We start from the raw sequence: 24,559 nt of genomic DNA, 5'->3' as shown, positions 1-24,559 counted from the left end.
ACTTCTCTTCAGCAGGCGTAATTTTCTAAAATTTTGGCTTTAAGGATCCAGAAGGTGAACTTTTAACACTGCTCAGTGATTCTTTTTTTTTTTTTTTCCTGGTTTCCAAAACTGAATGGGTTTCCTCCTGTGCTTCTAGCCCTCCTTCATGTCCCCTTGGTTCCTTTTAAAAGAAATACCTGTCTTTCTCATTCCTCTTCTCTATGGGCCTTATAGAGCAGTGGCTCACTAGGGCATCGATTTAATGAAATAAAATTTTCAATCATGTTTGGTTCAATTCTGGGTGATACAAATAAAGAATTGTGAGCACTTTGTTGTCAGGTTTAAAGGGAAGGAAAAAGGTGGAAAGAAGAAAGTGGGTCAAGTATAGTACCTGTGCAGTGTCTCCTTAAGCCCTGCCTCACGAAGGTCTGGCTATTAAAAATAGAGCAATAATGGGGCAGCCGTAGCACTACTTGGGCACCTGTGTGCCCTGAAATTTGGGGTTTGGCAATTTATAACATTTACCGGGGATGTGAATCTTAAGTGAGCCAGCCAGCGTTCTGATTGATATGTAATACCTGTGGATATTAAGTTATGCTCTCTGAACACTTTGAGTTAGGTACTGGTATTATCTCTAGAAGAACAGAGACACAGACAGGTTTGTTAACTTGCCCGGGTTAGACAGTTAAGGGCTTCGGTGGTCTTCAGAGCTCACGACCACTGCGCTAACCTGCCTCTTAGTTACAAAGGCTCAGTAACTCTCACGATCTCATGGGGTTTTTAGGATTCTTTTTCTTCTTAATCAGAACCAGCCCACCATACAGTTGGAATGGTAAATATTTGCCATGTTTGGTGACAGACGTTGATGGGTCATAGGAAAAGGTCTGAGGAAAAATCGTGTACTTTCTCTCACATACCCGTCCATCTGTATTTACTGTGCAAAAAGGTCACTTGAGCGCAAGAGCTCGAATTTCATACTTACAAGCAGCTTCACTGTGGCTAAAACCTTGCTTTACAAGTTGGCTTTAAAAATATTTTGTAATCCTCTGTCTCTCTCGGTCTAATATGACTGGTCTGCAGCCGTTAAGTTAGGGGCTTCTTAAATAGGACTTTGTGATTGCTTTTTACATGAAGGCCAGGAATCTCAGGTGATTTTTGTTTTACTCTTGAGTCGTCACCCTCTCTCCAGACTGTCCATCCAGTCACATTTACTGGAAGAACCGTGGTTCTGGGAGATCTGAGCTGTCAGCTCCCTGGCTCCAGTCTGTGGTAGGAGGGAGAAGGCTAAAAAGGCTGAAATGGTAAATTACTGTAGGTTCTGGGGAAAAATAGAATTAGAAGCATTTGTGGTTCCGATGAAAATAGCACATTTCCTTTCTGCTTGGACAGTGGGGGTCAAAGTGCTCCAGGGAATAGAAAATAAATAAAAATTGATCCCTCACCCGTTGGAGGAAATGCTCGGACTCTGGGAACCCAAGTGACAGCTCCAGGTTAGAGGCTCCTGTGAAACCACTTCTGAAGGTTAAAACAACAGCAGTCACAGCCACAACAAAATACCAGGAGCCTAAAGAAAATGTGACCGGCTGTATTGGGAAATGTGTAGTCTTTCAAGAATGATTTCTACAGCCCCTTTCCAAGACGATGGATGGGTGGCAGAACCTGATCAGGCGTGGGGCCCTTTTGTTCCCTTTGTTGATCATGGTCGTTCCATCTCTTCTTGCAGGTGAGAAGCCTTATAAGTGCTCCTGGGAAGGGTGTGAATGGCGTTTTGCACGAAGTGATGAGCTCACGAGGCACTACAGGAAACACACAGGTGCAAAGCCCTTTAAATGCAACCACTGCGACAGGTAAAGAAACACAGAAGCTTCTGGGATGGGGAGGGGAGAAGGTGAGGTGGGTTGGCGTGAGTGGGTGGGGCTGTCTGTGTGCTCCTGGGGTTATCCCGAGCCTCTGCCTCAGACACTCAGGCCCGCGCATGCCTTTTAGTTCTCCAGAGAAAACCCATGAGGTAAGGGTGCCTTCTTGCGTATAATCCAGAGATGATCTAAATTCTTGGTTCAGGCACACAAGTATTTACTGAACACTGTCGTTGGGTCAGGAATCGTGTGAGCCACTCAGTGGCAAGAAGACGCAGTTCTCCCCTCGAGGAGATGATGTGACAGACGATTTTACTATAATACGAAAAGTAATAGGACAGAGAATGGTCACCTGTAGCTGTTTCTTCTGATCTTTTCATTAACATCAATACCATTTTTCCTGATTCTGAGTAATGTGAGAGAGTAGAAAGCCTGCTTAACCGAAAGAAGGTTACTCATAAGGCTTTCCTCCGGAGTGTTATTAGAAATGAATTTACTGGAGAGAGTCCCCATTCTTTGGGGGCCTGAATCATTCTTTCTCCTTTGAAAATAAGTACAAAGGTCTAAAAGATGGCGAGGCTTTGAGAACTTACCCTGTAATTCAATTTCCGATCTTCAGCATTTGAGAGTGGAAGAAAGAGCACGTAGCAACAGATACTACACAACTAATAGTATCCGACGGCCCCGGCATTATCAACCAATAAACCCCAAAATGGAGACTCTGCAGGCCAAGGTGAAGGCAGGATTAGGTTTAGACATAATCAAATAATGGGCTTGCATCTGAGCATGTTATCCTTCTAATCCTATTTCTGTGTTTAAAAGGAAGCTTAAGAAAATTAACCATCTTTTTAATGCAATACTAAAGGTCTCAGTTATGATGAGAAAAATGCTTCTAATACGATAAAAGCCCTGAAAGCCTCAGGGTTCCCCAGCTTGCAGGATGGCAGGAGGGGTGTGCAGGATGTCCACAGAGGCCTGGCTGTCCGTGGGAGGAAATGGGATCGCTTCCCATCCTGCCTCCCAGTCCCTGCGCCGGCCCCTCCCTGCACTAGGCCTTCCTCTGTCCTGGGTGGGTGTGTGTGTGTGTGTGTGTGTGTGTGTGGGGGGGGGGTGTGTGTGTGTGTGTGTGTGTCTGCTCTTTGGAGAGCAGAGCAGTGTGTGTGTGTGTGTGTGTGTGTGTGTGTGTGTGTCTGCTCTTTGGAGAGCAGAGCAGTAGTGGCCAGATCTCATGGGTGGCCAGTTGGCTTGGTGCTCCCTTAAGATGCTTATGAAGGAGCATTCATGTTTTTCCTCCTTTTTTTCCTGCTTCCTGAAGAGGCTATTTTCCTCTTATCTTCATTCTTTAAGAACTAAATAAAGCCCCCACGCCTCCTGGAGTCCAGAGATAAACTCCCGCCCCAGAGCTGAGGAAGTCCACGTTAGGAAGCTATTGTCTCTCATTCCCTTGGAGCTCTCTCCTCTGCTCCCCAAGAACACAACCTGTTTTGTTTTTTATGTTTAATTTCTATCCCATTACCTGCAAGGCCCCCTGAACTGATGTGAATCAGTGGCTGTTTTGCTACAGGATTATATTTGGGTAATATTTCTCCTTATTTGACATCTTTCCTCAGTTGCCACGTCAAGTTCATTTCTCTTTAGCCCCAGCCACTAATAAAGAAGCTGCGTAGAGGGGTGACTCTTTGCCCACAGTTCTTTGAGGAAGAGCATTATATCAACTGGGATGAAGATGAATCCCCTGTGAGTTGGCAAAGTATGGCAGTAGTAGGCATACACAAAAGTCGCCCATCCCTGAAGGGTGATAAGGCTATTATGTGGAGAGTGTGTGTTATGGCCTACATTCATCCTTAGAAATGGACAAAGAATTCTTATTGGGAAATTGCCAGAGTTCATCTTCCTCTCTGCAGATCAACTGACTTATTGAGGAATTTACAACTGTCCAGCAGTTGATGTACTAAGATTAAATCTGACCATTTGTATGATTTGTATGGAGACATATTTCAAGCCAACTGGGTATTTCAGGGCAGGAGGTGTCAGAGATGGGTAATTTGGTTAGCCTTTTGCTTTATTTTTCTTCACCAAATTCTATAGTTCCCAGAGCTAGAAATTTGCTGAGCAGATGGTACAAATTCTGTGACATGGTATTTGGGGGAGATTGTGATTTGGGGGGGATGTGGGTCAAAGTCCTGTGGGCTTTGGCCAAGAATAAGTGCATTTTCAACACTGTCAGAAAAAGGGGTTGGATCCTCGTTAGTGTCTCACGACCAGCAGCACCTTACGTTTCAACTGCAGTGACTGTGCTAAGAATAGAGCAGGTCCGGGAGGTGGCGTGGGGAATTGGAGTGGTCCCAAAGCAGATGAAAGGAAAGCCTGGCATGACTGGGAGCTGGCATTCCTTAGAGAACTTTTACCTTCAGAAAAGAGGGCATCTGTAGCCCTTAGCAGGACTCTAAATCCTGTAGGTGATACAGTGTGTATAAGCTCAAGAAACCTCCCTCTTCTTATAATTTGAGAAATCAGACCACTCTGGAGGCCAAGCTGGGAGTGGGGCTTCCTATCTTTAAAGCATGTACCAGGTCTAATTCATACTTTTATTGTGCCTATGGGGTAGACTGAAAAAGAAAATAAAGTTTTTCTTTGTTTGTTTGCTTTACTTACATTTAAAATTACTAGATGCCACAAAAATGTCTGTATCTCTGGCTTTGGAAAAATCAGAAGATCTGGTAACACTGGGCTTACATTCCCATGTGGCCATAATTTTCTGAAGCTAAATAGTAATCACTCTCCCTTTGTGATGGCCATGTGATCGGTAATTTTTCACTGTTCCCACCACTCCCTGTGGTCTCCCCAATATGAAGCCAGACCATCCATTGCCATGTATCATCATGCTTGCCCAGTTGTGTCCTCTTATAGAAGAGGAATATTTCTTCATATCTGAAGGTATGTGCCATAGTGAGTGCTGTGAAGTGTAAAACCTGGCAATTCACAGACCTGTACCCCTGGGGCTAATAATACATTATATGTTAATAAAAAAATAAATTTAAAAAAAAGGAAAAAAAAAGATAGAATCTGATAGTCCTTGACCCACTGTACTCATTTACTTTATGGCCTGCCCTCTGAACACATTGGGTTTTGTGATCTCTGGCTTGATACTCTGCCCCTTCCTCGCCATCAGACTGAACCATATAGCCCATGGTCTGACCAGCTGCCGGAAGGATGAGGCTTATTTCCCAGCCCATACAGCAGGGGGTTGTTGGTGTTGGTCCACAGGGCTGTTTCTACTGGTGGTGACGCACAGGCCGTTGTTCGGCCAACCCAGTGCAAGTGTCATTTAGGGAGACTGCTATCAGGGTAGTACCTTCAAGATCTTGGGCTGTTGAGGGGACACATTTTGATCTTTGAGTCAACCCACTTAGAGGTGGTGACAAACCAACCTGTATCTAGCCCCTTGAGTGCCCTGGAGGGTTGCTGTTGGCTTAATGCCCGCATGACCTAACTGTGCGTTTTTCAGAAGTCAAGGAAAATGACAAAATAGTGGTTTGCGTAGTTCTCTGTAATGAACAAATTTCAATCATTAAGGACAAGGACCTTCTAATTTAAGGTCATCTGACTACTACGTAGTCATAAATACTTCCTGGGGGTGTATTACCCTTAGAATTATTTCATTTCACATTTCTAGATGTGAGTTTATCTATTACCTTTACTATTCCTATGTGGAGCTCAGTACGTGTAAATTAATAAGCATAAATTAATCATGACTACATATCTCGCTGGTATATTGAATTTAAATAAAACCCCCATGGTGAGGGACCTAGTCTAAATTCTAAGCACCATATATGTATGAGAACTTGAAGAAATAACAATGCTGGTTCAATTCAGGAGGAGTGCGATTAGATTTCATACCATGTTAAATACTTGTCGTTGTTGTTTTTATGAGACTGACGCGCTACCTACTGCGCTAACGAGGCACCTTCGTTGTTGTTTTTAACTTTTCTTTTCCCTGCAAGATCTCAAAGCATAAATGTAGATGCTTGTACAGATATTGCTAGATGCCCAGCACACAGTGGGCAATTGGGAATGGCAGAATAGAAGTCTGGAATGCATTTATCCCTGAAAGATGTCTGCAGATGAAATTCAAGAATGCTATTTCCCTGAGGTTTCCAGGATATAGAAAGGAAAGGAAAGAGATTTGGACCCCAGGCCAAGGCCTGTCCTTCCCCACTACCGTCTGCAATCCCTCTCTTCCTCCCTCAGACAGGCAGGATTCCTGGTGCCTGGTTGGTTGCTTTCTCACAGGTGCTCACTGCTCAGGCCCAACCACACTTACTTCTGGATTCATTTTCTAGTTGCTGCCATTAAAAATCACCACAAATTTAGTATCATCTTTATTTAACTTTACAAATGATTTATCTTATATGTGCCTTCTTATAGGTAGCCTTCTATAGGTTAGAAGGTCACTCTGGACTACATTTAAGGTATTGGCAGGGATGTGTTCTTTTTTCTAGAAGCTCTAGGGAAAACCCATTTCCTCGTCTTTTCTAGCTTCCGGAGGTGGCCCATATCTCTTGCCTGCTCACCCCATCCCTCCATTATACAAGCTGTTGAGTCCTTCCCATGCTGCTCTCTGTGTTCTCTTTCAATTCCCTCTTCCATTTTTAAAGATATTCGAAATGACATTGACCCAACCCAGATAATAGGAATAATCTCCTGATTAGCAAATTAATTTCATCCACAGCCCTAATTCTCCTTTGCCACATAACCTAACCTATGTACAGTTTCCGGGGATTAGGTGTAGACATTTGGTTGGGGGGAACCCATTATTCTGCTTGCTATAATCTCCTGAAATTGACAGCTCACTTCTCAGTCTAAAGAGTACATGTGGCTAGAACATGGGCTCTGGGGTCATACTACTTGGGTTCAGATTTTGGCTCTGCCTCTTTTTAATGACTATCTCAGCTGGTAGAAGAGATAAGAATGGCATCTTTATAGAGTTCTTGTTAAGGATGTTAACTTTAAAAAGGAAATGCCTACAAAAAGAACTTCCCAACTTAGATCGTCTTTCTCTGGGCTGTTTGGATGAAGGAAGGAAGGAGGGAGGGCAGAGAGGAGGCAGAGAGGGAGGGAGGGAAGAAAGAGAACAGGCAGTGGGCAATACTGATGTGCCCTCAGGACAGGAGAGGTCAGGGGAGTTAACTGCGGAATTCCCTAAAGGCTGTATTGCTCTTCTGTATACTAGTGACATCAAGCACTTACTTTTAAAGAATATTTGTCGCTGTTTTATGACAAATTAAATCCCCTTTTGATGGCATTCTAAGGGATTATCCAAATATCTTGCTTATATTAAATTAGGGCCTGAAATAAGTGGGTATAACTAGAATTATAATTATTCAATATGTTATTAGATTACATTATTTTCTACTGTACCTTCCCATTCTTATGTGTTTCTCATTTTGCCTTTGTTCTGTTTTACTTCATTTCCTTGGGTTCTATCTGTACTTGTGCCTATTTAAAAATCAACACATACAGAGTGGGTGGAGAATGTTGGGGTCACAAGACAGGGTGGATTTTTTGTTTGTTTTAAGAGAACAAATGTGGGGAAATCCTACATGGAACAGGAAATCTTCTAACCTGAACAGGGAAGCTTGCTAACATCCTAACAAGAAATTGGACTATGAGCATGTCTTGGACCTTGGGAGAGTCTGGGCATATCCTCACAGGTAACAGTTTGCCAGTTTCAAGAGAAGAATCCAGAGGGAGAGCACACACTCAGAGCTAGGAATGATTGCTGTCTCGTGTGCTGATTTTACTGTGATTCTAGCCAAAGCCTTAGACTGTAGGCTGTGGGGATGTGGAACAGGCAGTGGGCATTAGTTATACGATGCAGAAACCTGACTCAGGCTGGTGTTAGCTTTGAAGGATATTTGTTAGCTCAACTGACTAAGGAGACCAAAATTAGATTGGTCTTTAGGTTTGGCTGGATCTAGGGTCTCAGATATTATCATCAAACCTCTTTCTCTCTCTTTCTATCTTCCTGCCCATTTTTCTCTGTTGACTTCTTTCTCAAGCAGGCTCTTTCCCACATGGCCATATGGACACCAGCAGCTTTAGTCTTCAGTCTTATTAGCACAGTAGCCCCAGTGGGAAAAGAGCTTCTGTTTTTGAATAGTTTCAGCAAGTGTTCCAGGACTGGCTCTCGTGAACCTTGATGGCTCACGTGACTGTCGCTTAAGGACCACCATGGCCATAGCTTTAGCCTTAGAAGGAGGGTCAGCCCCATACAACTGGGAGCAGAAGCACAGCTGCCCAAGAGAAGATCGAGTTTCTGGTGCCAAAGGAAAGGGGGAGGAGTGAAGATGACCACTACCTTTGCTCTGAGGCTGAGGAAGGCACTCAGTGTTGGCCTTCAGGGACCAAGAAAACTAGGTGTTTGAAAGGGTGGGCATTCGAAAGAGGGGGCTTGCCTATCTGCCTGGGTTTTAATCCCAAATCTGCCACTAACAAGCTACGTGACCTTTGCCTCAGCTTCATTACCACGCACACACACAAGAAGTGTGAACACTCAGCGTGGAAGGTTGCCAAGAATGGTACTAGGTTATGCTGGGGAAATGCCTAGCACATGCTTGCATGTTATCTTATTCTCAATAAAGGGGAGCTCACTTCTCCGTTCTTTTTCTTGACTTGGCATAATAGAGACCTGAAGGCACCATTGGATGAAACAATTTAATCATTTTCTACCATTCTTCCAGTTTACGGGCATGTCCTGTGTTTCTGAAGCGCGTCCCAAATATTAGGTTCTTCTTTAGTCATGACGACTATGATAATAGTTAACATTCATGGACATTTACCATGTGACAGGCAATATTCTTTTTTTTTTTTTTTTTTGATTTTATTTATTTATTTGACAGAGAGAGATCACAGGTAGGCAGAGAGGCAGGCGGAGAGAGAGAGAGAGAAGCAGGCTCCCTGCTGAGCAGAGAGCCCGATGTGGGGCTCGATCCCAGGACCCTGGGATCATGACCTGAGCCGAAGGCAGAGGCTTTAACCCACTGAGCCACCCAGGCGCCCCATGACAGGCAATATTCTAAACACCTTATGCAGATCATCTCATTTAATCCTCAAAACCAGTCTATGCGGTGAGTGCTGTGATTATCCCCATTTTACTGGGAGGAATGAAGGCACAGAGAGGTTAATATGCTCAGGGTCACACAAGGATTGGAAGAACTGGGGTTTGAATCCATGCATTCTGACCTTGAGCTCACCTTCCCCAAAGAGTGCCTAGTTTCTCAGTACGTACGTACCGCCTTTCTTTGAGGTAGGGTTCATCATTTTCTAAGGGGTTCTGGAAGTTGAGTTTGTTGCCTGGACACCTCTTATATCCTTGTTGTTGTTTATATTTCCTAGGTGTTTTTCCAGGTCTGACCATCTTGCCCTCCATATGAAGAGACATATCTAAAACCCCTAAAGGCCAGAGTTGCCATGGCGTCGGCCGTTGTCTGAAGGAAATGCCGTGAGGCCGGGGGCTGGACTTCAGGCGGGGATCCATTGCCTCGCAGAAGAAAGTTCTCACTCATAAACCTCTGTGTACACACACACACACACAGACACACACACACACCCACATACACGCACTCACGTAGACCCACACACACGCACTGTCATGCACTCAGCTATATTTAAAATATATACGTCTATTCTTTATGCCTTGCCCTTGCCAGATGGTAGAAGACGAAGAAGGAGAAACCAGGTGAACTCAGCAAGGCACACTGGCTGCTGACTTCAGCACTATCGGAATTATTTCCCGCTGTTGCCAATGGAAATCAAAGAAAATGGATGTGACGTCTCTGCAGGTGGACGGCAGTAAGAGGGGCTTATTTAACTTGCTTCTCAGTGCAACTTGATAGGAGAATACACCGTCGTAAAGTTGCATACGTGTAGCACTAATGTTTCTTTTTAAATAGTTGGGGGAAAATGACCTAGAAAACCAAATTGCAGTTTGGTAGCCAAAATTAACTCTTGGTTTATTTGTCCTTTGTGTGTGAAAAGTCCTACTATTCCGTGCGTCCGACTTCCTCACAGAACTGTTGATCGGTTTTGGTTCTTCTTAGTACTATTGAGATCTTTCGAGTCGATACCAACGGCCTTAGCGGCGGCAGACTCTGGAATAACACCTTACACCTTTCTGGCCTGCATTTCTCTAGACTTCACTCTCAAGGGAGGAGTTTTCTTTTCTTACTTTTTGACTCTTGCACACCATATGCACTAGGGATTCTGGAAACTTCTAGCATGACTGCAAAGTGGCCAAGAGAATAAAGTCCTTGATGATAAATCACAGTATATCCCTTGAGCCTCACCTTATTGCCAGTGCTAGATTTTTTCTTTTTAATCTCTCTGTTTTTGCTAACGAAAACTTGAAAAGCTTATTTGGAAGCTTAAATGTTTTATCTTTTCTCCATGGACTAAACCTCTCCAGGACTCTCTCGGCACCTGGATGTCCAGCTCTCGAAGCAGCCAATCAGATGGGACATCACAGTTCTCTCATCCCCCTTGAGGCATCATGACCTCAGCGCATAGTGATCAACCCCGTGCTGTGAGTCATTGCTACCCTATAACCAGTTTCAGCATAGATGTCGCTAGTCTCAAAGGGCAGCTGCATATTTAACCTAACTCTGGGTTATGACCTGACAAAAAGCCAAAAATATCACTCTTTCCAGGAGTGGGGGAAATGGAGGATGCCTCCCGAGTCTAGTGGCTTCAGAAAACATCATCCTCTCTTCCTCTCTCATACCCACTGAGCTCATACGCCCCCACTTGTTAAAACACACAATTCAAAATGCCATTGTGGGAATGAAGGGTGGACATTTAAGGAAAGGGTTGAGAAGTTTCTCTCATGGTCTGAAAGGAGAGACACGTTTCTAATTCTTTTTGGCTAGACCCATCATGACCTGTGACCTAGAGCACCCAGGATCAACAGAGGCCTCCCATTTACTCTGCAAGCTGACTCCAAGGGGGTTCACATTCCTCACTTTCCATCCCACACACATCCAATATCGGTCTCTTATCTACCCGCATTCTTAGCTAGCTGGCGCTGGCCTCAACTCCAAAGACTGCCTTTAGGACCATTAAATGGCCTATGCAAGCAAGCGGGGTGGTTATTAGGACAGATTGTATATTTTGTATATTCTGGGACCATCCCTTCAAGACACGTCTAAAAAACAAAAATGGCATTTGGTCCGCACATGGTTGCTGCTCCTTCCTACCAGCTGGCTCCCCTTCTGCCCTCCTTTGACTGTTTGACTCATTGACTGTTAAAATGCCACCCCATACCTATTTGGGATGCAAAACTGAAGTCTTTAAAAGGAAATAATAATATAAGAAACACAAATACATGTATGACAGCAACCTTCAAGATCCTTGGCATTTGGTTTCTCAGCTCTCTGCAACCTTTGATTTCCCTGAAATGTTGACAAGTGCCCATCAAAGGGTAAAGGAGCCTCCTGATCACAAATACGGTAGCTACCGATGGGACACGTGGGCATTCTGAGGTCTGGCCCTTAAAGTTTTCTTTCTCTTTTCCCCTTTTGCAATGTAGACCAAAAAACAAAACAACAGCAACAACAACAGCAACAACAACAACAACAACAAGAACAAAAACCAACAACAGCAACAACAACAACAACAACAAAACAAAAAGAAAAACCACCCTAAAACACACACACATATTAATCTGCCCATTTGCTGGAGGCAATTCTGTATATGTTAGTTGGAGGGTATTTAAAAAAAAAAAAATCAGTTTTATTCCAAAGATTTAAAACTAGACATGACTTAGAAACATTTTCTGGAGCACTGCTTGCTGACAATCTCGTAGCTCTCTACTGCATTTGAGTGCGTTTTGTGGCCAGTCCATCAGGGCGTATCATGGGATTATATTTGAATGTGTAGTGCATCCTTTCTGGATGAAGGATGTGTGAGGGACCTTAAACCTCGGCTGTATTAAACTGTAGCATCTCCAGTCAGTGCACTAGATGAAACTTTAGACACCCCAGATTTTGTTGGTTCGTTGATTTCCCTTTCTGTAGCAGCCTCCGGCATGAATGCACGCACGTACCGGTGATGGCATTAGCCGTGGCTGCCACGATTTACAAATGTTCTCTCCCCAGCTGGAGCTGCTCTTGCCTCTCGAAATGCTATTATTAAGGGTTTATAATACTGAATTTAATTTTTGAACTGACCAATGCAAGGCTCTATTAAAAAGAAAGTTAAAAAAAAAAAAAACAAAAAGAATGCAAAAGAGTAATCATTGCTTGTTTGCTCCCTGTTGTCATCTGTGGTCTTGAAAAGTTCTCATTTGAATGTGGCGGAACAAAGGCCCTTTGGTCCTCATCAGTGTCTGAAATGTTCAGTGATTCCTCTCTCTTTTGTATCAGTGAGGTCCTTTGTACTGTGCTCCTGACCTTCCTCAGAGCGGGGTGCGCTGAACCATGATGGTGGGGCTTGCTTGCTTCAGAGTCATTTGTGGACTGTGAGAATTGGCCTAAAATTTGGTGGGTGCTAAGTATATGGCTTTGAAACTGTTCTTCTCTAGCCTGATTGACACCTGTGAACGATAACTTATCCATAAAAGCGAGGGTAGCACCAATCATTTTGGAAGTGGATTTGCGATAAAATGTCCATCGTCTCTGAAATGGCAGAGATGGTTGGCAAGAGCCTGCGAGAGTGAAAAGGCTCTCCAAGAAATAACCGTTGGATGATACTTGGCTCCCAGGAGGACAGGTTATTTAAAACAGTGCTTTACCGGACATTTAAAACACACTAAACCGTTGCTTTCTCATTTAAATCGTTACCTCTTGACATTCCTGGGGATCCCAAATTTGGAAGGAAAAACCTGGCGTGGTGTTCCGTGTGGTGGTTCTCTCAAGCACATTTGATCCAGGGTTCAGAGTTTGCTGTATAGAGAAAGCATGTTTCTAAGCCATTGACAATTTTCTTTATTTCAAGTTGTGCTTCTTTCTCCTGCCACATGGCTGTAAGTCAAAGATGTGGAAACATGAAATTATAATGCTTCTCCTAGCTACTGGCCTCCTGCCCCACTAATGGTTAATTGGCCCAGATTAAAGCCTGGTGGTGACGAGTACTGTGTCCAGAAAACAGAAAAGTTCAGATTCCGTGACAAAGCTGCATTTTATAAAAATATAGGAAACCCCAAAATGAACTCATGCTGACCATTTCCTTCTCCTCTCTACGTGCTTTCCCTTGCAAAGCCCTTCAAATCCCCCTTCTCCTCCCCTCCTGTGCCCCTTGTGCCCTTTTTACATCTTAGGTTGCCTGATTGTAACAGGGTAAAAAGATAGCCAACCTCACGCACGATTGGCAGAACTGATTCCTATTTTTAAAAAATCTTCTTTGAATCTAGAAGCCAGAGAAGATTTTTTAAGGACTGTAGCTGGGGATAAGCTTCCCGATTAGCCGTGTGTATTTGCATCAAAAGGGGAAATAATGGGACTTTCAGGGCAGCTCACCGAGTGCATTCAGAACATTCCCCATGCCTGAATTCGATGGCAAAGTCGTCAGAAAGTCAAAACAAGTCAAGGGAAATGAACTCCACTGGCAAGGATGGCAACATCTAGTGATCAGTTTCATTGGTTCAAAATGATTTCCTCCATGGAAGTCGCTTTGTAAAATGTAAAAATCCGGTGCAAAGTGCTTTTGTCTTCTCTTTTGCATGAGTTGGTTTCAGGAGAAGGAAGAAGGTAGGGAAAGTCAGAGATAGTTAAGTTAACATAGTTAACTGCAAAAATCAGGTTCATTGTTTCCTTCTTTTTTAAAAGATCTTACGAGGGCCGGCATTTCTGGCCATAATTTTGCACCCGGGTCTTTGCCAAAGTGAAAATTCGCTCAGTAGAACCTGTTTGAAATGTCACTTGTGGAAGCTTTCCCTGGCCTCTTCCGGAAGTGGTCGCGGCCGAGCGTGGGTTGGGGGCAGGAGGAGGGAGTTCGCATTCTGAGTCTGGGTTGCATTTCCGCAAACGTGGTGATAGCTCAGTTTGGAAACCAGAGGGGCTGGCCTGAGGGTACATCAATGCCTCTTTGATGGCCTACTTTCCTCAGTGAGGATCTTTGGGAATACTTGCGATGGAACAACAAAAATGTGTCCAAGGAAACGAAAACTGCTTGTCAGTGTGAGAGCCCGTGACTAATGGCCTGAGGCTTCAGGGTTTTCTCTTGTTTTTAACACTCTTCAGTCCCCTCTGCTGGTTCCTCATAGATCCCGGGAAAAGGGGGGAAAATTAAAGCTGCAATTCACTTTCTTCTGCGCGCCCTTCCGATAGAGTACTGTATTCTTCAGGTGTTTTGCATTTGCGTTTGTAAGTCCTCGGGAAACAGGTATCCAAAATGGCAGAGCGAAATCCTAGGCGGTCACTTCACTCCTATCCCAAACCAGATACTCTTTTCAAACAGGGCTCCCTCTCAGCGGTCGTGAGGGAAGGGTGATACGTTCTTTGTTGGGGACTGTTTATACAATTTTTTTTCCCACTGTAAGCTTTGGAATCGTAAGTTGCTTTGACTCCAGCTTCCGTCTACTGCCATAAAATGGACCCCACGTCAGAATAATGAGGGTGGTATGTGTGCGCACGCCCAGAGACGTGGGCAGATGTACCTATTGTACCTTCGCAGAAGGAAAACAGGCTACTGACGTTTAAGAGGAGTAGCCACCAGTGCCTAATATCTTTTGGGGGGGATGGATGCTTATAATGCCAGTATATTGAAACCACACTGGGAGTTCCACATGGAGGGGAGGGGCGGGGGGGGGGGGGGTGGGGACATTTTAATCCTAGGCCTTTGGACTGGAGGCGGAATGATTTCCGCAAATCCAGGTCCTGAAAGGCTTTGGGGCTCATTGGCTGGTTCACAACCCTTTGGTTTTATTTTTCTTTTCCAGCATGCATTTCCTATCTAAACCCAGACTTGGTTGAATTTCCGTATCTTTCACTTCTGCTTCATTCCAGGGAGGAAAAATACACCTATTATGGCCAAGATCTCCTTGCTAACACAGAGGCAAAAATAAATGTTTAATGTTTTTGCAGCCTCCCCTTCCTTTCCATAAATCCCCGCCCCCCCACCACCAAAACCCTTTCTCTCTCATCACCCTGTCCCCGTTCCCACCACACGACTCCCTAGTCACCACCACTTTGCTTTCCAGTCTCCGTTATCCTCTTAACAGTTGCTTGAAGAAATTTGTTTTTGCACTATACATTTTCTTTTTGCCAGATGTGTCTAACAAGTGTGTTTCGGAGAGACCTCCTCCCAGCCCCCTCCCCTCCCCCACCTCCCCCCGGTCACATTCTCTCAGGCCTTCTCTGGTATTTATAATATATCACAGAAGTACCCAGTCTTATAGCCCTCGGTTATGCCTTTTTTTGACATTTTATTTTTTTTAAGCTTTTTATATATATATATAAATATATTACTTTGTCAAGTTTTTTTGCTGTACAAAAGTCTTAAGATTTAAAACTATTATTTGTATTATATGATGGTGGTATGTTAATGTTACAAAATTATTAATGAAGAAAAAATTTATTTTTGTTACTGGTCTGTTTCATAATTCTTTTTTAAATTGGTATATTGTAAGATATCTATGCAAAAAATGTTATGTGACGCATTTTTATTTAAGAATGTAATATGTGTAATAAACAGTAGAATGTGTTTGGCCTTGGAATGCCTTACTGTATTTCTCCGTAGCTTATTTTGTTGGGAAGAAGAAAATCCTCAAAGAGACGCAAATGGGTCCTTATATACCTCATGAGAGTTTTCATTCTCAGAGAGAGAAAGGGGAGACGGGATTATATTGGGTCATTCTTCTTGGTTGGGGAGGTTGTCAGTCATGTGTGTGTATGTATGTGTGTTTTATGGTTTCACTGAGGTAGCTCAGTGCCCAAATAAGATGGAACTCTGAAGACAGTTCATTTCTTTGAGGGGAGGGGAGCAAATGCTTGGAGGTTATGAAAAGCAATATTTTAGAATGAGGTGGATTATGGGTTTTTGTTTGTTTCAGGAGCTAGGGGAGGCTTATTGAAAGCAGTTTATTTGGTGAGAGACCGTGCAGGTTTGTTCTGGGACAGTGTTCAATAGGAGCATGTTTAGAAAGGATAACTGGAAGCCGTCTGTGGAGGAGGGAAGAAGGGCCAAGGCTGGAGGGCATATGTGAGGTGAGGGGAGGAGGGAATCTGCGAACAGGAGATTGTTGGGAACAAAGTGAGGAAGAGAAGGCTGACCAGAGGTGGAGAACTTCCTCAGTAGCCCCATGGAGGGCAGGAAGGTAGATGCAAAAATAAGCAGCCTCAAATAGGAGAAGAGGCAGTTGAAAGCCCTAGGGGAAGCTCTCAGACCCAGAGAAGAACACTCACTGAAATCTTCTCTTCCACGCACAACCTCCAGGCAAGAACATCAAAGTGAGGAGAAAGGTCGAGAACCTAACTGGTGTTATTATCCCAGCATCCCTTGCAGGGCGATTCCCCAGGAGAAGTGGTGTCGTTCACTGGAAACAACAGTAAACACCTCTTTCACTTCCCGGGGACACTGCGCTCCTCAAGCTTTCTTCTCACGCTTTGGATTTGGAAACTGATACAATGGTGAGTAACTTGACTCCCTCATCAAATGAATCTGACAAGAAACTCTTCCTTCAATTTTCACACACACACACACACAAAAACCTGTGGCAGCAGTGACCGAACTTACTACATTGGCACCGAGATGTCCCAGTCTCTGAACAGGAAAGCAGGTGTAAGGACGGTTGCAATGGGTTTGGAAGGGGTGCTGAGTGATTGTGTCCTCACCCTAATAAAACTTAAGCTACAAGGAACAGTAGGTGCGGCAGGGGCCAGGAAATTTTTGAAAAATGTAAATATCAGCTGCCACATCTCCTGAGCAAACAAGTGAACTGGGCAACAGGGCAACCCAAGGTTGACTGAGGAGAAACTCTGGGATCCAGGGGAAAAGTGCTGGCCCAGAGTCCACAGACCAGTCTCCTGGTGCCTGGTCATACAGATGCTTCATAACTAGATGAGTAACTTAATTCTCATAGCCAAAGTCATTAGCTTAGAAATTTCTTTGCAGGAGGAAGAATAAGATAGCTTTGCAGTATTAGAACAAGCATTATGGGGTGCCTGGGTGGCTCAATTGGTTTGAGTGACCGGTTCTTGATTTTAGCTCAGGCAGGGCCCCGGGATCCAGCCCCATGTTGGGCTCCATGCTCAGGGGGGAGAGTCTGCTTGAGGATTCTCCCTCTCCCTCTGCCCCTGCCCCGACTTGTGCTCTCTCTCTCTCTCTTCTTTCTCTCTAAAATAAATAAATAAATCTTAAAAGAAAGAACAAGGGTTATTATTCTGTAATAATGAGCTGACTTACAAAAGGATAGCAAATTGGACATTTTAAGTGGAGGACAACCAGCACTGTGCTGGAATGAGGGGAGGGTAGTAAGTCCAATCATTTCATATAAGGAAATGAGATGGTTTACATAAGGGGTTATTCTAGACAACTGAAGCTTCCACATTTAGAGACTTAACTTTTGCTTAAAATATGTCTAAAAATACACTACCCACTTTACAACCTCTTTGAGCATCCATTTCTGCAATGCAGTATAAGTTCAGGGATGACTCCAGGCTTTGGGATTACTGACCTCACACTAAATGACTCCACACTTTACACTCAGTGCCTCTACCTTCTCTGCGGTGTCCTCCCTGTTCGAAGTTAAGTGCTCTTTGTGTCCACTTCTAGCAATATTTGCCTCCTCGTCAACTAGCAGATCAGAGAAACAAGCTTGGTAACTTAGTAAGGTCAAAAATAACTATAATCCCAATTCAGGCTGTCATCTGAAAGTGCAGACCGGCTGTCCTAGGGGTGTGAAGTGCATAAACCTTGTGACCGTTGTGATCTGAGGTTGCACACCCAGTTGAGGGTACTCGGAGCTAATGAAGAGGAAACTCATAAAAAGCAGAGCTCCGTGAAGTTGATAAATAATTGAGCATATCTAGCTTATCTTCCACTCTGATTTTAGGGTTAGAAGAGGAGAAGCAAGATTTCGAGGTGACTAATAGGTGATGGTTTTCTGGGTTTCCATGATAAGCTGATTCATGATTCCTTCTCCAACATTAAACATGTTATCTGAGCTATTAAAAATGATCAGTATTGACTGTCTTGAACCTAACCTATTGCTTTTTTTTTTTTTTTTAATATAGGCTCCATGCCCAGCGTGGAGCCTGAAGCAGGTCTTGAACTCACAACCCTGAGATCAAGACCTGAGCTGAGATCAAGAGTCAGATGATTAACTGACTGAGCCACCCAGGTGCCCCTTAACCTTTTACTTTTTAAATAATCCTGTCTGATCACAATATAGTTATACATACCACCATACTAGTTTAAAATAACGAAATGGCAACGACATTTTTTGTCAAATGTCAACAAATGTCGACAACTACGACATTTACAGAAAGGAGGTAGAACAAGGTTTAGGTTTGTAGAGAATTTTCACTTCACATGCACGGCATTTGAGCCAACAAGACTGCATAGTCATGGAATAGGTATCGTTCACCACCATGACCCCTTGTCCTCACAAATACAGAACTCAGGGTTCAAGAGGGCACATGACTTTGTGAAGGCTCAGGGAGCAGAGTAAATGGTAAAGCTGGCTTCTAGGTCCCCTGACTCTCAGTCCAGTGGACTCAACTGTATACCTCACTGCTTTTGGATAACCCAGGAGCTAACTTAATGTTCATTTGTTCATGAAATCACCATTGACCACATTGACTTTATTTCCCCATTTCCTCACTATTATTTACAGAACATAACCCTTAATATGGATAAATCATTATGCACAGAGTTAGAAGAGAAGTTAGAGATGTCGTTCAAAGATACTGTTGTACTTGAGTAAACTGTGGCTCAGAAAGGTTGCAACTTGCCCAAGGCTGTCTAGCACATCTTTGCAGAACAAAACTCAACCCAGGGTTGTTGATATGCAGTAATGCTCTACTAATATTGGCAGCATTTCTCAAAATTTCTCAAATTTTTGTCACTTGAGTATGACATTCAGGATTCTTGGGATATCCTTGCACTCTTACTTCCTTAATTTATATATTTTAAATCAGCTTACTGTTTGAAACCTTAAATACCTGTTTTAGTTTCTCCTAAGCAAAAATATACTGAAAGCCCTGATTCGACTGTTTTCCCTTTCAATACAAATGAAAATAAATGTATAACTCGAGATAAAAATGTCCCTCATTGTGTCACATTAAAAGACAATGACTCCTGGTGGTAGCAGAGAGACACTGTTCTGTGCCATAGTCTAAAATCTATTCTGTTCCATTTCTCTTTGGCTAATTATTTAGTCCATATGATGCTCCTTGGAGCACATTTCAAATTGAATCTAAAACTAAGTGCATGTGAAAATTTAATAAAGACTGATTTGATGACTGGGAAGTTACTTAAGGACCCAGAGGTCTCTTAGGAGGAAGCAGATAATGTGACCGTGAGTGAAGTGAGCATGCATTCTCTGCCATGTTTTTCCCATCCTCAGAACACCCATCTTCCCTCAGGGAAAAGCACTCTCCGTGGATGGGCTCAGGGCCAATTCACGCCATTATCCAGGGAATGGAGCCCTGGACGTTAGGCATTGACTGTATCAAGGAAATCACCTTTTCCTTATGCACCCCCCCCAATCAATAGTCAATGCCTAGAAACAAATATATATGCTATAAAATATGATTTCAAAAATGTGCTCACCTTCATGATATGTTTCTTGGAATCCCCAGGCCACCATCTGTACATGTGTGTACACACACACACACACACACACACACACACACTGTGGTCCCCAAAATATTCTTCCAGCTATCTTCTAGGCACTTGATAGTCTACTCCTAAATATTTATTTTTTGCCTAGTAGCTTTCCTGTTTTTAAACTACAAGAAGCCAGAAAGAAGTAACCCTTTATGCCTTATCCATTGTGTGTGCCTTAATGTGCATGAGTTTATTTTCTGCTTTCACTAGAAAAAGCTTCAAGTGCAAGGCGGATGAGAGGTAGGGGGATTACGGATAGGAAAAAATATAGATGCAGGTAGCTAACTCTGGGAACTGGAGGTAGAAAGCAGTAAGCAGCCAGGCGGGCAGCTCTTTGCCCCTCTCCACAAAACACCACAGGACAGTCAAATGACCTCATAAAGGGACCGAAGCAATATTTTGTTGCCGGCAAAGTCTGCTGTATGATCAAAATAAGAGTTTACGGGAAACTGGTCTGTAGAGCTTATCACAGGAAACGGCTACCAGCAAATGGGTGGCCTCTGGTTTGATAATAATGGCAATGACGGACCCCCGGTTGCTGGGCTGGGTTCTCTTCTTGAAGCACCAGCTTCCTGGGTGGTGGTCTTGTGAGTGGAAAGTCAAGTTCCCTTCATAAAGATGGGAATGTGCTTGAGTCTCCGGGGTAATGTTTAAAGGATCATCACTGATGGACTGTAAAGAATATGAAAGACGAGCAAGCCGATGTATTTTCTGCAGCTCCACAAAACACTCTCTTCTTCAGGTTAAGTTTGCACACTGTTCTGAGAAGCACGTGACCTGGGATTATGGGATCACCAGGCAAAAGATCCAGGCTATAAGAAATAAACACCCTGGTCTTATTTATATGCTCTGGAGAACTCACAGAAACAAAGAAAGAGATTTGCCACCTGAAACTTTACAGGAGTCACTCGTGTCGAATCTTTAACAAAAATCATTTTCCATCCCTGCTTAGAAATAACTAATCACACCCTAATGTATATCATATACGATGACAATATTATTGACTGGCTATCATTTGAATCTTGTCTTTGGCTCTGGGAACTTTTAATACCTTTCTGTTCCCAATCTTTTTTTTTTTCCATTTTTGTTCCCATTTATTCTCTTTTCCTCTTTTCTTTCTCCGTCCTCTCTCCCTCCTGGTGTCTTCAGAAAATCCTATATTCGTTCTCCCTCTCCAGCGTTGTCCCAGTGACCTGGCCTCATCTTCCCAGGTGCCCCTTCTTCCTCCTCCCTGCTTCCTCTTTATCTTTATAGCATCACTGTGTCCCAGTTGAAGGGTGTATGTTTTTCAGCCTCACTTAAATGGTGCTACTAAGAGAATGGTTTGGATCGTTCTCCTGGTTTCTCTAGGTACAGTTAGAAAACTGCAAGATGACATGGACGATTCCAACACGTCTTCATTTGCTAAACACTGTGATGTCCAGGCAGTGGATCAGTCACTCAGGATATGTGTGCTGTACAAGTCGTGTTGGCCACAGTCATACCCATTTGTACATTTCTACAAAGACACGTAAACAATCATGAAATAATAATAAAACAAATCTCAGAGTCAGGATTGTAAAATACCGAATGTGAATATTCTCTCTTAGCTCACAGTCTTGTCCATCACAACATGGAGGGCGTGGTTGGTTTATGCAACATCATTGTCTCCCAAATAGAAATTGAGAAATTGACTTTTGTTTAAATGCATACAGAAGCCAACTGTGTGTGGTGTTTTTCAGAGTGTGAACCAATGGCCACCCACCTCAGAATCATCAACGGTTCTTTTCAAAAATGCAATTTTCTGAGTCTCATCCCAAACCTGAATTGGATTCTTGGGGGCATAGGACCTAGACATCCACATTTTAACATGTTCTCTCAGGGTCCTTTTCAGAAGACCTCAGAGTCTGTGGAACACTCCCATGTAAAGCAAGGCAACATTTAATTTCATGTAAGTGTTTTCTGGTTTTAATTCTGTAAAAATATGGATTTTCATATGTACTTATGATTTTCTCAGAGTATGTTCATCAGACCTCATTGGTTTAGGATCTGACACAATGCAAATTGTCCTCCCACCAGTTACAATTGGGGGACCTCTAACAACGTAGCTGATCAGCTGAAGTCTCAGGGACCCTCTCATGAAAGTGTGTTGAAACAGACTTTCTCTAGGAATTTTCTTAGAAAATAACTCTGGCGGTAACTCTTTGCGGGTTGTCGGGTTCCTCTTTGCTGGTTTTGATTCGATCTTCTTATCTGGCCTTGACAGCTCATGCCCTGTGCTGAGATGATCTCTAGGAGAGTCCTAACCTAAGCTTAGGAACGCCAGCCTATTACCAGGCCTGAGTGACTCACCCCCTCAGGGCATAAGATCAAAGTCTGGACCCCGTCCTTGGCTTCTGAGACACCAACAACACCCTCTCTGTGTCAAGCCCTTTTTGTTTTTTAAAACTTTACCTCCTTTATCACTGCCCCTTGATGCCGTTGAAGTTCATTTTTTAAACAGAAGTCACCAGGGACTAAAAGCTCGAGGACCCCAGAGGACTCTGCTGTCTCACAGCCCTTGAGCTAAGCCCAGTTTTACATCCAGGTTTTATCAACTTAACTAGGAGAAGAAATTCATGTCACAGTTGGAGAATATGGGTTTTTCTATATTCTGAGAAAGTTATTCTAAAAATAGGCCAGTGGAAGACCTAACAGGGAAAACTAGGAGGAAAAGGGAATTTTCAAAATGATTGCAAAAGCTCTCCTTGAAAATATGGATACAGCTTCCTGCTTACCTCCTTCCTCTGACCCGTAGCACCCCAGAGATGAGGTGGTTGTCTCTGGGAACAGGAAGGGAATTGCCATAAATCTGAGCTCATTTGGAAAGGGAAGGATGAAGCAGATACTCAGCAATCAATAGAGCGTCGTCTGGTTTTGTGGTAAATGTTTACGACTCTGTTGCTGGAATGTAATCCCGCTGCATCAGAACATGGGCCATTAGAGGTGAAATGAGTTCACCTAATGCCCCCCTGTGTAATTGGTATGCATCATTCTTCAATGTACAGCATCCAGAGTCCCTTGCTTCCAACTAGAGAAAAGGTTTTAGATGATTCTCCACATCCTCTTTACCTTTTATTACTTCATGATTCCCAAGAAAGAGAGAAAAATGACCCATTTCTCTTTCTCATCATCCCTCATCTTTGCAGGATGGGATGTACAAACACCACTTAACGTTTCCTTCCACTCCTGAAAGTGCTGTTGGGAACAAGCAAGGAACTGAAAACCACAAGAGAACAGGGACTAGATTGTTCCCTCTCTGAGTAAGCTCAAGGAGTGATGCATTGCTCAGCCGCCAAAGCATGTGTTTCCTTGTCATGGAAAGGAAAGGGTATAAAAAATGCTTTGACTGAAAAGCGAGTTCACTAATTGGTTGTTAATGACTATGCAGCCCTAAATGTCTGGAATTTGGTTTAGATTCAATGTAATTTGACATTTGCCAACCATTATTAAATCCCTTTGATGCTCTCCCTGCGCAGCAGCGATGAGCTGCTGATTGGCTCTTGGGGATGGAAAATGGGGCTGGCTGGGCACGGAGTCAATGGGGGATCTGGAAGGCAGCCATCGTCACCCAACTCCCCTCGGCTCTACCAGGCATTGGTCTTCCCCGATCCCCTTCCCTGTTTCTGGAGTCTCTCTTCTCTCTTGCTTCCCCTCATTCTCAAAGTGCTCTTCCCTTTCCAGCACCAGTTCACCTGCGCTTTTGCTCTCCCAGTTCTTCTAACTCAGAAGTCAACACCTCTTTGCAAAGAACAAAATTTACTACAATTGTATCGAGATAAAAAGATTCATAAAAAGCTGCAGGGGAATTTCATGACAACTCATTGTGGGTCAATTGTCCCTGAGGGAATCTGAGAGTCATCGGGCTTCCCACTCCCACCTCCGTATTTCATTTCTCTTCTGCTCTGCTGTCCTTCCACGAATAAGTTTCTTTGCTTCTTCAACCATTGCATATGGTCCTACGTTCCTTCCCTACTAGCTGCCCCCAATAACTCCCTTCATCCCAGCCTCTACAGGACCTGTCACCTGGCTACCCACGGGAACAGATGGTCTCTGGGCCCCAATTCTAATTCCCCATGAGGAAAAATGTAATTGGCCACGTTCAGGTCTAGGGCGCATCACTGGCTATTAGCTATCGCAAGGGGAGGTGGGGCACAGAGAAAGGCACATAGTGTCCACCTTTCCAAAGCGGTGAGTGGCCACAGGCAAGAAGGAACAGATCAGGCATGTCTGGTGTACTTCTTCAGGGCACTGCACAAGGGTCTACCTCTTCATTTTTCAAGTGTCTCAGAATATCCAACACAGCCTTGCAAATAGTCCCGTTTTTTATGTTTCTAATTTATAATATACTCCCACACTTGCATTGACCCATTCACTTTACCAGAAGCTCCAAATCCTCCTCATTCACATTTCTGCTACATCTCCTTTCAAAAGATTGAGGAACGAAGAGAGAGAGAGAAAAAAAAAATCAGAGCACCAGGAGAACCAAGAGAATAGCTGCAACAGTGGGGAAAAACACAGAATTCTACTAAAGACAAAGATGAGTTTCCCTATTCACGTGTGAGGCAGTGCACGCAGAAAGAACAGCAGAGGAGGAGTCAGGAAACGCTTTCCCAGTTCTCTAACTAAGCCTCTGGTGGGCTGTGTGACCTGATAAATAAATCATTTAGACTTTCTGGGCCTTGTTTTCTTTTCCTAGAAAATAAAGAGAATAGATTAGATGAATCAGTAAGTCCTTTCTTATTCTTCAATTCTGGGATAATTTCAAAAAACATTTGAAACAGAAATTATAGAACAACCATGTAACATGGTCCCAGAGAATGGCTCCTCTTTTCATTCTTTCTTTTCATTTCTTAAACAAAAATTTATCGAGAATG

General features: G+C 43.5%; 1 protein-coding gene across 3 annotated transcripts in view; it reads left to right on the top strand.

The window, feature by feature from the left end:
- The window catches only part of KLF7 (Kruppel like factor 7), a 93,613-nt gene extending 78,064 nt beyond the window's left edge, over nucleotides 1-15,549 (top strand). For all 3 annotated transcript variants that reach the window (XM_046019219.1, XM_046019220.1, XM_046019218.1), the window contains 2 exons: nucleotides 1,706-1,829; nucleotides 9,237-15,549. In XM_046019219.1, the coding sequence (XP_045875175.1) occupies nucleotides 1,706-1,829; nucleotides 9,237-9,288 (176 nt within the window). In that variant the 3' untranslated portion in view covers nucleotides 9,289-15,549. The remainder of the gene's footprint in view (nucleotides 1-1,705; nucleotides 1,830-9,236) is intronic.
- Nucleotides 15,550-24,559: the final 9,010 nt, after the last annotated feature.

This window comes from Meles meles, chromosome 9 (assembly GCF_922984935.1).
Source record: "Meles meles chromosome 9, mMelMel3.1 paternal haplotype, whole genome shotgun sequence".
In the NCBI taxonomy this organism is placed as follows: Eukaryota; Metazoa; Chordata; class Mammalia; order Carnivora; family Mustelidae; genus Meles; species Meles meles.
This window is presented reverse-complemented; position numbering and strand designations above follow the sequence as displayed.